The sequence below is a fragment of the Monopterus albus genome, unplaced genomic scaffold (genome assembly GCF_001952655.1).
Source record: "Monopterus albus unplaced genomic scaffold, M_albus_1.0 scaffold16.1, whole genome shotgun sequence".
In the NCBI taxonomy this organism is placed as follows: Eukaryota; Metazoa; Chordata; class Actinopteri; order Synbranchiformes; family Synbranchidae; genus Monopterus; species Monopterus albus.
The window spans coordinates 5,097,900-5,113,502 of record NW_018127896.1 but is presented as its reverse complement, the minus strand read 5'-3'; the positions used below and the strand labels follow the sequence as shown (position 1 = coordinate 5,113,502).

At 40.5% G+C, this 15,603-nt stretch overlaps 1 protein-coding gene across 1 annotated transcript in view; it reads left to right on the top strand.

Annotated features, from left to right (window-relative positions):
• LOC109955722 (rho GTPase-activating protein 6-like) overlaps nt 1-15,603 on the top strand; it is a 65,330-nt gene that overhangs the window by 42,086 nt on the left and 7,641 nt on the right. Inside the window, exons 2-7 of the mRNA XM_020592137.1 lie at nt 8,142-8,301; nt 11,220-11,291; nt 13,520-13,668; nt 13,832-13,960; nt 14,074-14,269; nt 14,375-14,475. Of these exons, the coding sequence (XP_020447793.1) occupies nt 8,142-8,301; nt 11,220-11,291; nt 13,520-13,668; nt 13,832-13,960; nt 14,074-14,269; nt 14,375-14,475 (807 nt within the window). The remainder of the gene's footprint in view (nt 1-8,141; nt 8,302-11,219; nt 11,292-13,519; nt 13,669-13,831; nt 13,961-14,073; nt 14,270-14,374; nt 14,476-15,603) is intronic.

Genomic DNA, 15,603 nt, shown 5'->3' with positions numbered 1-15,603 from the left:
AGTTGTAACCTCACTTCCTCAAACCATACCAATACATTTGCATGGACATTTTTACTAAGGAAATCTGCTAAGGCAAGGAGGAGGCCCAGTTCATGATTACAAAAAAAGGCCTTCAGCTAAAACCTCTACAGCCAGACTGTGTGAAATCAAGACTGTTGTAAAATTCAACAAGTTTTGAAAATGTCAAGTTCATACAGAAAAAAGAGATTTTCAGGAGGCAGCATCTGTTACCCAAATGACACTAACTTCTTGGAATAAGAAATTAATTGCCAGGAGTTCTTGAATTTATTTTGTACTTTGGGACATCTCCTTAGGCCACTAGAAACATTTTACATTTGGTTGTGTTGAAGTTGCTTTAAAAAGGTTTCCCCCTCCTTTTTCCTTGCTGTCATGTGTCTGTCTGGACAGCAGGAAGCAATGGGACAAAGTTGTCTGGGTCTCTGGTACAGTGTGCTTAGTGTGTGACTGTTAATGTATCTTTAAATATGTGTGTGTGTGTGTGTCTATGTACATTTTTGCAACTTACTGATGTATCTCAACATTTGAGTAAGAAGCTCTTCACAACTAAAAAAGTTGTTAGGAGATGTGTCTTAATGTGTGCAAAGAGGAAACTTGAGAAACCATGACAACAATTGCAAGTATCCCAGTATGCTCACAGTTGTGGTGAATAAGAGAAGGCAAGTTGGGGCTGCATTAGAGGAGGTCCCACTTTCCATCTGAGACCTGTTGTGTTGTGGCTGTCTTGGCACACAGTTCAGTTCCAGTTCAGTGCCAGTTCTTAATCTCTGAATGATTTTTTTTAGAACATTCCAGGATTGATGGAGTGGCATATTATTTCTCTGGGAGTGGCTTCTGTAAAGCCTGTGAATGTGTGTCACTGTGTGTGTGTGTGTGTCCCTTTCTCACGGTGCTGACAGTGTGTTCAGACTGCAAACAGGTCGATGGGAACGTAATGCCCATGTGGGCAATAACACAACCATTATGACTGAGTGACATAAATTGTGCAGAGGCACACACACATATGCAGACTTGCATATAGTCGAGATTACACACATTCCTTGGATATTGTTTCTGTGTGTGTGTGTGTGTGTGTGTGTGTGCTGGAGGACAAGCAAAGGAGAAAAGGTGATACAGATATGAACAAGGATGGGGAGATTTTAAAAAGCCCTGAAAAAATGCTCTTTACTTTGCTGGGTTAACCCAAGACTGCCTCTGAGCAATTCACCACCAAAAATCAGCAACAACAATTGTACAGTAGATGTGGAAAAACAAAACATAAATGCCTTCTGTAACTTCCTGGGAGAAAATCCATATGGAAAGATAGTACCTAATTTCTTTTCAGCCTCTAGAGGCTCTAGTGAGACTCCAAACACCAAAAACCACCCCTTAACTTTTGTCTTTGTTCCATTTCCTAAGGCTATGAGGTGTAACCTTTGCTGGGTGGCAGGTGGAGATAATTTGAAAACACAGGGTAACAAACCTGAACAACTGTAGAAGGACTTTAAGTAGCAGACTGTCGTGGAGGTGGGGTAGGGTAGCAGAGAGACACCACACCCTGTCCAAAATCACATAATAAATAGTGAACAAAAGATTTTCTTCCATAGAAACAGTAAAACACAGCACACTTTAGTTGTACACTGTACAGCAGCCCTGATACACTTGATAAACCTCTCCTCTGATTACTGGATTTGCACATGACAGTGCAGTATAACTAATGAGTGTACCAGCATTTCTAACATCAGAGCTCACCTCTTCTAAGTAATGGCATCAAGAAGTGGACATATTAGTGAGAACATCAAAATGGAAATTTTAAACTGGGAGGGAGGGACACAATGGGATTTGGAAAAATTAATCTTAATGGAAATTGCATATGGAAGAATGTACAGAAAGCAGATAAAACAGGATGCACTGTAGAGAGGAACTGGGTTATCCATTGTTTACAGTCTGACTCCTGGACCCTCCCAGGCAATCTGAAGGTTTCCCAACACACCTTCCAAGCAAATAAATGATTTACAAGGCAAAGTAGGCATGAAACTAATTCCTAGCATGTCAAAAGCAGTTGTACTCTACAACAGCCTAGTTTCCATTGATAGACACCTACACATAGTGTCATTGTCTTTGCACTACATCACCATGGGAAGTAGAAGAGGCGGCTACTGACAGAGTTCATCATGATGTACAGTATCACTTAAGGCAATTCTTACTGAGCAATGACTGGTTCATAAAGCAGGAGCTGAATTATTATGGACATTAAAGTGTGGCTCTTCACCCCGAAGCTGTGATGTTTCCCAGAAAGAGCCAGAAACGAAAATAAATGTCATATTTACTGCTGATAAGGTGTGACAGGACAAAACAGTGGTTGTGATTTTAGCCAGAAATGAAGAAAAGGTTAGAAGCTTGCATCTAGACTTTAAACATCTCAAATTTCTTCTCCAGCACAATACACAATTTAAATACTTGATTGTTTTGTATTAAGCTCGGTGTTGCAAACAGGAGCACAACATCCCTGACATAAACCCAGTCTGTGAACTATTGCTGATAGAGAAAGAAAAGTCCTGACTTTTGAATCTAATCTGAGGTCAATCTGCCATCCAAAGATTGCTATGAGCCAATACCTCACACACACCCACACACACAATGCCACACATTACCTCAACCTTTGTTTTACTATCAGCTATGTTGATATTTTACCTGATTTTTTTTGCTTTTGCAGTTTATGTAACCATTATGCAAGCTCTTAAGGTTGTCTCTCATTTATATAAAGGCCCTGCAGCGATAAACTGTCTTTAAGAGGTATGAAATTTGCTGAAGGCTTCAGACGCGCCTGCCGCTGACTGGAGAGCAACTCCAAGTTGCTCATTCTAGGAAGGCTGCAGTCAGAGCTGATTCCTGCACATTAGTGCCTTTTGTGAAAATTGTTAAATGCAGTATTTCTTTCCTAGTGCATGGTGACTCCTCTCAGCCAGGAAATAAATAAATAAATAAATAAATAAAATAAATGATTTATTGCTTAACACAAAAACAGTATAAATTGAGTGCAACATAGACTGCAAAATAAATGCTGAGTTTGCAAACAAACTGAACCAAGTGGTGCAGTTCTTCAGTGGTGTCAAGAGCATCAAGTATGGAGTCAACACTAAAGCTGTTTTGACAGTTATTCTGAGGCAAGTTGTTATTTTGAGGAAAAGATAAATTATTGTGACAGCATGCTGAAGTAAACATGCCTTTTGTTGTCAGATTGCTATTTTCCAAGGAAACTGTTGGACAGATTGTCCTCTCCTACGAGCTTGAAGGGACAAAACTGGCTTAGTGTTATGTAACTGCTGATTGGAAAGTGAGCACATTTTGCTCTTTTCTAATTTATGGAGGTGTATTTTATTAGAGTACACTTAACCCTAATCATTTCTATACAGTGTGTATCATAACCTCAACACCAACAGGAAAGAAAAATACATTTTAGTGGCACATTTCTGATGAATTTTCTTTTGCACAGGATTACATACTGTAAAACCATTATTCTGTAGTTATTTTCCCTCAGGCAGCATCAGTGACAACCCAAAACAGGTGAAGATGCCTATTGCTCATTACCATACCATACCAACTTTATTTATAAAGGACTGAAACAACCAAGATGGACCAAAGTGCTGTACAGTGTGATTAACAATATACGTTAAAAATAAACACAGCTTACAAGGACAGTTAAAATCAACACCAATTTCAGACATCAGTCAAAATAAGTTAAAAATCAACACAAAAATAAGATGTCAATCAATAGAGATAAGAGCGCACCAATAAATAGTATCAAAACGGCAACGAGAATAAATGAGTTTTCAAAAGGGACTTAAAAACCGGCAAAGAAGAGGCTTGTCTAATGGGCAGTGGTAAATCGTTCCATAACTTGGGAGCAGCAGCCGCAAAGGCACGATCGCCCCCTAAGCTTGCGCTTTGTTCTGGGCACACTCAAAAGAAACTGATTGGTAGATCTCAGGGAACGCGTAGCTGTATGCCAGTGAAGCAAGTCAGATAAATAGGGAGGTGTGAGGCCATGGACGGATTTAAAAGCAAATAATAAAATTTTGTTGTGGATCCTAAAATGGACAGGTAACCAGTGCAAAGAAGCCTATTACTCATTAGTGCGTGACAGGTAATTGTATAAACATACACACAAGAGCACTGGCTGACAAAGAAAGGTGGTCAGTACTTAAGAGCAGATGTGAACCTTCAGGAGGTCCTTTGTCAGTGAGGCAAATCCGTTGCATGCATGAATGTGGCACAGACACTCTGCACAAGGGTCACAAAAGGAAAAGAAAACAAAAAATTTGGAATGCCCCTTTAGTGTTTGTATTCTTCATAAGTGGCCTCTAGCTTCATATAATATCATTATACATAATCTGTTATAGTTTATATGAAGAAGACCAGATGTATGTACAGTATGTGGTATTATTTAATATTTATACAGTGGAATTGTTACTGGGACAGCTGAAGGAGTATCTGTGTGTTCCTCATCCGTATTGTTCTATGGATTGCTTTTGTTTTTAAGCTGTTACTTGCAAGATTTTTGCCTCGTTCTTTGCTCAAACCAGTGGATTAAAGGTTTAGTAACAGATTTGTTTTTATGAAAAGAGGATTTGCTTTATTGTCTCCAGCGTTGTTGTAATGAGAGTATTTCCAGCAGCAAGTGAAAGTAGCGTGTGTTTGTATATATTTCTTTGAGGACTGGGAATAGTTTTCTTTTGCTCTTTGTGCCACATCAAACATATGCACATATGCATAGTCATACAGTCATGTGCATATGACCAGAGGGGTCCAATGATAATATAGTTCTGTCAGTGTGTTGCCACAGCATTCTAGGCCAGTAATGGGCACACTATGTCACTACTGTATGTGTAATATCGAGCGGGAGAGTAGCTTCTGTGTTGTTTATTAATGACAACATACAGTATATCGAGTGGTGCTGTCCATAACGTAATAATGATTCAGAGACAGAATCACATCAAGTGGCAGTTAACTTGTGTTTCCAGTAGAAAAACATACTGCGCACATACAGTATGCAAGCTGTATTATTGTAATGATGCATATTTGAGAATGCACACATACTGTGATGATGATACTGTTTGACGTAAAATGTTGAAAAGATTCTCCATGGTTACAAAGATGTCATTTACCTTGAACGGAGGATGATTTAACTAGTGTATCACAGCAACAAGTATCCCAATGTCTGTTATGTCTTTCGGCTGCATCACCATAGTAATATTTCTCCCACTCCCAGGCCCTTTTGAATTTCTGTGTATGTGTTGCCATGGAAACTGACATATTCTTTTGCCTGTGGCTTTTGCGCCATTTGTCCCTTTGTCTGAAATAGAAACCACATGCTGGCTGCCGTGCACTGTATTATATGTCCACATGGCATTAGTCATCTAGCTGCACGGTGCCAGTCCACTCAGCGAAGTCAAAAATCTTTCAGATGTTACACTAATACACTAACTAGACAGAAAAGTCGCTCTTTGCATTTTTTACACCACGTGTCTAATCGTTTTCTTTCTCATCGTCAAATTACCAAAATGAACATAGACACACCGAAACACCGCTTGTGCCAAAACATCTTGATCAGACGCTGTGAATCATCAAACTAGGGCCCCTAGGAGCTAAAGAATTGTGACAGTAGTCGTACGGCAGTTGTGTCTGTACACGGGCTATTCAAAGAGTGTTACATCTCACCAATCATCCACATCGTACTGAGATCCAAGACAATGAATGCTTTGGTTGTATGTTCCTAAGGGATTCAGTGTTACAGTGCACTTTGTGGGATGAGCAGTCTAGCTGAGCAGTGAGAGAATGAATGGATGGATTTAGTGGTCTAGTAACGTGTAATTTCATTAACCTCTGTGGGTTGGAGTATAACATTAGATGACTGGTTGTGAGATTATCATCTATCAGTGCTTTGTAGCGCTCCACTGATGCTGCCAAACAAATTAGCATTTATTTTACAGTATATAACAGTAGCTGACGATCTTTCTCCTGTGAGTGAGAAAATGTGCTGTGAGCAAGTTTCTAAGTGGGGAGGCTGAAATATAATCTTGAGTCCCTCCTGTACAATTTTAATCATGAACTCAGAATGACTTTAAGCCATTGTATTCAGCTCTTGTGTCTGTCTGCTACAGTTAAAACAAGCTAGGATGTCTTAAGTAAACCTGGCCCATGACTTTTAATGGCTTGACGGACAAATGCAATTGTAAAATCTGTGTTGTGTGCTTTATTAAGTGGAACACTAATATGGAAAAGGGTCTTGTTTAGAACTGAAACCTGTTACTCTTTATAATCACCTCATAGTTCTGATACAAAAGGGTTCTAAACCAATAACTCTCATCTTTGAGCATATATGAGTCACTTCCTTTTAAAAGACACTTCCTGTGTTAACTTATTTTGGGTGTACAGTGCTTGATCCTGGTGCAGAAGCCTGTTCGTCAATCTGCACAGATTTTTCCCAAATCTTTTCAATTTGTCAAACTACAAAACACATGTTCAATAGTTCTGGTTTGCATAAAATGTTTCTATATTTTTAGCCAGAGAGGTAGTGAGTCATTCCCCAGAGCAGAGACTGAATTTAGTGCTTCAGAACAAGTCCAACCTTAACAAATGTACAGCCAACCTGACCATACAGGAGACAAAACTATTTATAAGGCCATACTAAAATGTACATTTAGTACAGAAATACAGTATACGAGTGATGTCCACAGGGAGCACCAAAACAAGAAGTCTTTCAAAAGGAAGCGACTTAAAAAGACAGTGACAGTAGCTTTAAATGAGATGCATGTTTCTGACCTGATGCATATTGACAGCAAATCATATAATATCTGTCAACATGGATCTCGCTAAAGGTTAAAGACAGCAGTTTGGGTTTGAAATATCTTGGACTGTGAATTTGAATGGGCACTCCTGAAGGTCACACTGGCTTTTATCTTATTGTTGCCAGAGTCCAGCAGTGATACTAGGATTCAGTTGACCCCTTCTGCTTGTCTGTCAGCAGGCCACAGTTTGTATAGGCTGACACTTGAGAACTGAAGCTCTTCCATCCCCTTCAGAAATCCTGCTGGCAGAAACAGGTCAACCAAAGAAAAGCCTCTTATTTAACTTTTCCAACTGCTTGTCTTTTTGTTTGTAGTGTGTGTGTGTACATGTGGGTGTGTACAGGCATGTGTGCACCCATCAAGCTGTTTGGGAGGTCAAGCAGGAGGGAAAAGGGTTCCCTCCACCAGCAATAAGGAATGGCATACACAGGCGTGCACACACAAATACACATAACAGCTGTTTTCCGCTGGACTCGTGACACACATGCACACACACTCAGGTGGCCCTCCAGGCTGCCTGTGTCCACATCTTGTCTGGCCTGATGATGGCTCTGTTGCTTCACCGCACCCAGTGGGGTCACATAACAAGAGACTTGACAGCAGGAGGAATGTCCTCAAGAAAATATTAATTGAGGTCTAATCATGAAAAACTAAGTTCTTGAAACAAAGTCTTCAGTATGTCTCAAAGAAACTTAAGGAGTAAATGCTCTTTAAGGGGCAACAGGATGAAATTTACCGTATGTTTTCAACTGTACTTGCAGGACTACAAAATAAACACAGACACATTAGAGTCCACTTGTAAGTCTTCTGTCTGGATAAGGCATTAGATCAACTGAAGCTGTGTCTCTCCCTCTTTCTTAACCCTCCTCCTGACCTCTTCTCTCAGTAGACACAGAGGAATGCATGACCAGAGATTCAGATGACTCAAATGTTCTTCAAAGCCAAACCAGTCTCAGAGTTTATGCACTTGAATACAAGTTCACCTTGACCACAGATCACGCCAAAGCTGGAAAGTAAACCTGTCTGCTGCTGAAAAAAGAGTGTGGAGATTCAGACTGCTTTCTATGATATCCTTTGGCTCATTGTTTTGGTTGTCTAGCCTGCAACTTTCAGACACAAGCAGCCACAAAAAGTTATTCAGCACCAAACAGACAAGCTGGTAAACATAAGGAATCATTTAGTTGTTAAACTGCAAGTTATTTGCCAGACGTTCAAGGAGGAAAAGGCCACTATACTGTATGTATACTATAATGTTTTCTACTCTATTCTGTTCTATTCTTTATTCTATCCCAGGGTGATTTCACCTGGAGCAGCTTGTCAGGGCGGAGCGTGCGTCTGATGCCAGTTGACATCCAGAGCCTGTCGGAACTAGAGAGGGCCAGGCTGCAGGAAGTAGCCTACACCCGTTTGCATCAAGACTATGACCTGGGATGTCAGATTACCATGCCAAAAGGTGAGAGCATGCATGTGTGTTGCAGGCACGGCTCATATGATATTCTTAACAAAGATTTGCTGTGTAAGCTTAAACAGTAACTTTCAAATGTCCCATAAAGTAAAGCACTATCTTCCTAAGTGTATCTAAGGGAAGTCAGTGTTTGGGGAAGTTGTGACAACACATGAATTTAGATCTAAACCATACTCTACATCGGGATGGGGTGCTTCCTGTTTGACATGGTTTCTGGTGACCATTAGTCAAGCTAAGCAACTGTGTTTAGGTCTTATAAACTAAAACTTTAAGTGAATAAAGGTTTGGAAAATTACAAAATTAGACAAATTAATCCAGATATAGCAGAATGGGCAGAGCACTGCTGTGAAACAGCAGGAGTTGGTGCTTTTTTCCTACTGGGCCCACCCCACCCATGCTAAAAAGGTACCACATGCATCACAGTTTAAAGATAGAAGAGAATATGTATTCACCCAGACCCACTCACTTTAGAGGAGACAAGTGGGCCAGCCATGACAAGTTCAGGAAAACACAAACTACACTGAATGCAATGTTGGAATGTATAATTTATTCCAAATTTCTGAAAAAGGGATTTTCTAGTTTATACAACTCAGTTATTTTTGTCATTGTTGCCATCATTCCTACCAGTAAAATCAATGTCCTGTTCAACAGGATAATAGCTGATATCTGGAAACAAAGCAATATTGCTAAAAAGAGAACCAGAAACATGAGCAATCAGATAATGAGAATGAGACAATCCACAGTTTAGCCAAACTTATCTGGAAAAATCATTCCTCAAAATGTTTACAGATCAACTTCTGGGATCAATTTACATAATTGCCATAGTTTTCCTGTGTTAACCCTTTGGTGCACCCACTTTAGCTTTTAAAACCAAATGAAGTGGTTGGAGGTTCCCAGGCTTTGTGGTTTGTGACAAAATGCTGCGCAATTATAGTGTCTAGTGAAAAAGTAGTTTTCCCCACTCACATTTAATTATTTGACTTATTTTTATTAATTATTTCATGACCTCTCAGATTTCTCTAATGGCTCCTTGGAGGTCCTGATTGCCAAGTTTGGACCAATTGTCTGAACACTTGTTTCTTGCACCACCACACTTGATGTTGCTGTGTTTCCAGATCTCAATGCAGCACCTTTTCACTGCACTATATAGGAGCAGAGTGGCTGACGTAGCAGCAGTACAGTGCAGCTAGTGGATTATCCAGGGCCTTGCATTCCAGCTGAAGGTTAAGCCTCTCCCTGCCATGATTTAATACATACTTGTCTGTGTTGCTTATGAATTCCAGAGCCCCGGACGGCCGCTATGTGCTTGCAAGAGAAATATTTCAACTCTTCAGTAAGAGTGTGTGTGTGAGTGCTATTTCAGCACCAGCAATGTGGGCTTTTCAGCCCTGCTGTTTTTCTTATTTATCTGAGAACAAGGGGTCATGTTTCTAGTGTTTCTTCAAGAATGAAAAGCAGATTAAAGAAGGACAGTACTGAGAAATACAGAAGGACAGGATGAGGGTGTGATGAGACAGAAAAGCAAAGGTTTCTCAGACAGTTTCACAACTGGTTGGGAGATAAAGTTGGGAGGTTTGGGGGATTTCCGTACAGCTTTGGAAGCCATCTGTCAAAGATCGAAACCATTTCCTATCCCTGATTCTCCATTCTCGCTCTCTTTCTTGCTGCCCTCGTTCTGCATCACATCTGCCTTCTGTCTCACTCCCCCTCCTCACTGTTTCACATCTATTTTTCCCTCATTCACCCTAAACTTTCACTTCTTGTCCTTCCCACTCTAAGCTGCAGTCTCTTTTTTACAGTTCTGATGCACAAAGGCATACGCAAGCTTCTCATACTCTGTATCATCACAGTGGCAGTAAATTATGAAATAACAGCAACTTGTTCAGATTTGACATAGATGGTTGGACACACGGGGAAACTGAACCTGTTCCCTGACGTAAGAGGATAATACTACCGTCGCGTGTGTTGTGGGAGCTGGATAAAATTTCCTGTGCTCCACAAGTGACTCATTTGATACAGCTGAAGGGAACATCTGGGGCTCAGATTGAGGTTGCTAAACCAGAAGATCAAGGCAAAGACTTTCTGAATAGGTCCAAAATGAACTGATGCATCAAATAATTGGTTTTGGATACCAAAAAGCAAACAGTAGAGTGATCAAGCGATGGCGCTGAAATTTGCCGAGGTTTCCATGAAATGATATCCTGGCCCGAGAGAAAGATTCCAAGGCTTTGAAGTTGCGTGTGTCACAATTTCCAGAATTTCCTGATCATTAATCAGCAAAAGTAGGAGTCATTCATCATGTTGACAGCTGACGAAGTGGCTTTCTTCCTTGGAATGGAGGAAAATGCTCATGTGCACACATAAATGCTCTTTTGTGGATTTTTTAAAATATCATCACATTAGATACACAAAGTCCACTAAAAAGAAAAACATTTTGCTCTATGTCATATTTAGTAGGAATTACAAATTTTCACAGCTCTTCAGTCCTTTTTCTTATTTGTCCGATTATTTCTTTACATTTATTTATCAAGGTAATGATGATGTTAAAATCCACAGGTTAATATACAGAAAGTCTATGGATGTCCATTTATGGCACTGCAATGTAAAATATTTCCTGGTACCCAAAGTAAGAAAATCCTTTACACATATTGGCCAGTATAGATAAACAAGACAAGAGATTTAATGTGTTTTGACAGATATTCTTTTCTGCTGAATAATACTGTGGCCAACCCTGTCTGACATCTCAATTAAAAGGATTTAAGTTCATAGACAGCTCTCCCCCTGTGGCTAATTTATGTCTGCATTCCTGACTTAAGGTTATTAAATATAATAAGCAAGATAAGATACAGCAGATATGGAAACCGTTTGTTTCAGCTGATTTATTTTCTTGTTTTTTTCCGGCACAGATGGGCAGAAAAGGAAAAAGTCACTGAGAAGGAAGTTGGATTCCCTAGCAAAAGAGAAAAGTAAAGACAAAGGTATGGCAAGTTCTTTTAACACACACTCACAGGGTTTTCTCTCTCTTTCAGTCTCTCTTTGTCATGACCCCAAACATCTCACTGTGCTGCCAGTGAGACAGAGGGGCAGTGTGTGGTCTCCACCCCTCAGGCAGGTGAACAGGGAGGACATAAAATAGTTTTTATTTACTGGGATTCAGTAGTTTAAATTTAGTTTAGTGGAGGAACTCCTAGTAAGGGAACTGTTGTTGAGAAGCAGCCATGCTGCCGCACCAAACAAAGCATATTTGGCAGAGAGAGAAAAGAAGCTGAGACAAGAACTGGGGATGGAGGGGCAGGAGATAAAATAAAATGGGCTTCTCGTCAAATTTGTGAGAGTGTGGGTGCTGATCACACACATACACAAGTTGTATATGGCCATTTCACATCGCCTGTGTCGTCAACCTTTTATTTAGTATTTAGTGGTCCAACAAGTGGATAGAACAGCTGTCAAGTTCAGAGTTTTCTTTTGGAATGTCACAGCTGTGTGGTCTGAAGATAATGCGCATTCTTTGGCCAATCATAACCAGGCACAGTCTGTGACAGCTGTGGCAACTGGGAACATACAGGCTAATTATACTGGATGAGAAGAAATGCATTTGAAGATACAGTGAGTTATGTGTTAAGTAAGACTTATGACAGGTTTAAACGGAGTTTAAACTTAGTGTGCGTGGGTTTCCCTCCAATATGTGTCTGGCTCTACAGCTCCACAGTGCAGATGGCTCAGATGTACCTGTGGTCTCAACTACCAAAGGGATTTTAATTTCTCTTGGGGCCCCTGGATTACAGCCTCGCCTTTCACTTTAAAGCGGGATCAGTGTTTTTATTTTGCAAAAGAAACAGAGAAAAGGAAAATGCTGCACACAATCTATATTTGCAATTGAGGTTTAACAGCTGTTCTAATCTCCGCTGAGATGAATTTTCACCTCATCTAGTGTCACTCAAGTTGTCAGTTTAAAACAATTACTAACTAGTCTTTTAAATCCTTTTTGGCACATTCCCCGTATTGTCCTGTGAGCTAAACCCCAGTGATCTGTGTGTGTTACAACCAAATATTTGTGTATTTATACATTTTCTGAGGCTGTGAGGGGACGTTCTGCATGAATTGGAACACACCCAGGTAATATAAACACATTACATGGACCTGAATAAGAAACAGTACAAAGAAAAATGAGACTATTGCTCCTAATATGCTGTATGCCTGGGAAATTTAGATGTATGAAATCTGACATGGCTGGGTACATGTGGTCTGGCTGTGCACACACTGTGAAGTGCTATGCTTTATGCTGGCAAAGCCCAATAAATTATGTGATCCAGATTGTGTATATGCACATGTCTGTATGTGTGGTTTACATAAGCCCAGTTAATGCTGTGAGGCTACAGACCAAATTGGTTGTGTCACACTCTTGCACTCTTAGTGGTCATGTTGTTCGTGAACCACAGCCCTCCACTTCTGCTTGTGGAATGCATTTTGCTTTCTCTTCTGTCTTCCTTTGCCTCTTTCCACACACACACTTCAACCGAACAGCTGGACTGATTTTTCTCAGCTGTTGGCTCAGGCCTTTGAGATTATGTATAATTGAATATGTAGCCTGTGACTGCCCCACATATGACATCAGCTCTTTCTGCAGCGAGCCCTGTGCATATCATCAAGTGCTTGCATCCTTCAGCAGTAAAACACAAACTAGCATCAGAAACAAGTCCCAAGTTAATTGCTGGTTTTGTTTCATTTAACATTTGTTTAAACTCAATTTGTCTCCTGCAGCCACTTGCCAAAACAAACTCCATTCTGCCTCTTGCCATACTTCAAAACTAGGCCAAATGGAAAAAAGGAATAAGGACTAGCTTGATAACATGATAGCTGTACAATATGCATGAGTGCTGAGCAGCCTCTAAAAGGATACATGGAGAATATGACATTGCTTGTGGGTTGGAGTCATCAGAGTTGTGTTATTTTAGTCAAAGGCACCAGAATTAGTGGTTTTGCGTAGCCTGACTTTTTCATCATTCTTTCTGTGATGTTTTATTTTGGAAAACAGCTGTAGTACCGTAGTAATCCTCTAAAAGTTTTGACTGACATAGTAAAGATGTGTTGTGTCTAAACAGTTATTTTTGGATGTTGCTAATAAAACTTTATTTTTCTTTTTTCTTCTCCCTTTCTCTCTCCTCCACCTCCTCTTTTCTGCCTTATCTCCCCCCTTTTTTAACAGAATGCACACCCCAGGCTTTCAGTATACCCCTCTCCCAGGTCATTGCTAATGACAGAACACACAGGCAGCGGCAGGACAGCTATCGTCAGGACCCTCCACAGCGCGAGGAGCACAAGGACTCCTCTGACCTTGTCTCATCCATTTTACAGGTCTGTAGATTCATCTATAAACTCATCTACATGCCTGTCCCTGTGTTGAGGTAATACTATTTTTTTCAGGAATGTTTAGGCACATATGTCATGGAGAGTGGAGAATACAGAACAAGTCAAATTATCCCAAAGCCAAATGTAACTTCTGAATGCTCTCATGCAGTTTGCCACCAAGCGGTCGTCCAATAAGGAGCTATCCAGCAGTAACTCCTCACTCAGTTCCACATCAGAGACAGCCAATGAATCAACATCACCCAACACCCCTGAAGCTGCACCACGAGCACGCAGGAGGGTGAGACACAGTAATAAAATTCATTGCAGTCTGAACTGCATGGCACAGATGCGGTTTTTGTGTTTTTGTCACGAGTTTGTTTGAATCAAATGCACGTTCATTTTATCCTCCAGGGAGGCATGTCAGTGGACTCCATCACGGACCTGGACGACAACCAGTCCCGCCTGCTCGAGGCTCTGCAGCTCTCTCTGCCAGCCGAAACACAGAATAAAAAGGAGAAGCACCGGGACAAAAGGCTGAGTCTAAATCCCATCTACCGTCAGGTGCCCCGGGTGGTTGACAGCTGCTGTCAGCACATCGAGAAATACGGTGAGCAACAACTCTACCACCGTAGCTATCACATACAGCATGCACATTCAGTCACTACCACAGGTGCTACACAAATCAGTGAGTTTCCTTTCTTCCTCTAATCAGGTCTACAGACTGTGGGGATCTTTAGAGTGGGAAGCTCCAAGAAGAGAGTCCGGCAGGTGGGTGTTGCTCCTCAGTTTGACAAAATTGAGGGTGTATTTTCATAATAAAAGCTTTCAGTGAGCCCTTGTGCCCTTTATCACAGCATCCACTCATATTTCATTGTGCATCATTTGCATCCACAGATAGAACACAGCACCATACCACAAAACAAAGGAAATTATTTGCATGTGAAATGTTCTTTCACACCTTCTTCACCACCTATGAAAGGCAACAGCAATAAACAAAACCCCTTCTCTAAGAATAGACAGTGTGAGGTCCAACACATTGCACAAAATGTGGTGTTCATGATAACAATGCTTCATCTGTTGCATTTGCCATCTTAATATAAACAAGAGCCTAACACACATGTGCAAAGTCAGCTTTTAAATACCACCTCATTTTCCTTTTCTATAGTGGCAAGAAATTATTACACTTTTGTGTAGCCTATTTAATGTGTCTAAATTCAACCCTAATGTTGAGTCTAGTGTCCTTGAGAAGCTCGACGTTCTTTAAGACATCTTTCTGTTTCCTAGTTAATTCAGCTGTCACCTACTAGCAGCATTCATAAAAGGTTATAGTATATACTGTCCTGTATATAGTAATGTGTTAGCTGTGGTTAGCTCGGCCAGTTTACGTATGGTTATAATGCCTCTGTTATTATAAACTCACTAGCTAAATTTAACAGTTTATATTCACACATTCAAATTCAATTCAGTTCAAATTTTATTTATATAGCGCCAAATCACCACAGAAGTAATCTCAGGACACTTTACAAGGTTAGGTCTAGACCTTACTATTATCACTGTTACTTTAGAGGAAAACAAATCCCCCTTGAGCATTTGGTGACAGTGGGGAGGAAAAACTCCCTTTAATGGTAGAAACCTCCGACAGACCCCGGCTCTTGGTGGGCGGCCTTCTGCCTCGACCGGTTGGGGTGAGTGGATAGAGGAGAGAGAAAAAAGAAAAGCAACAAGACACAACAAACAACAACAAACATCTGTGTATTATGTGCAACAAGTGTAAATAGAGGTCATTCAAATGTCAAATGCCAGAGATATGAATCTACACTAGTAAAACTAGTTTGAGCACACACTCTACCATGGCTTTTAGAGGACCAACAGGAAGTGAGCGCGTGTGCACTATCTAGAATATAATGTCCATTGTTATATGCACAGGATGTTTCTGACCCC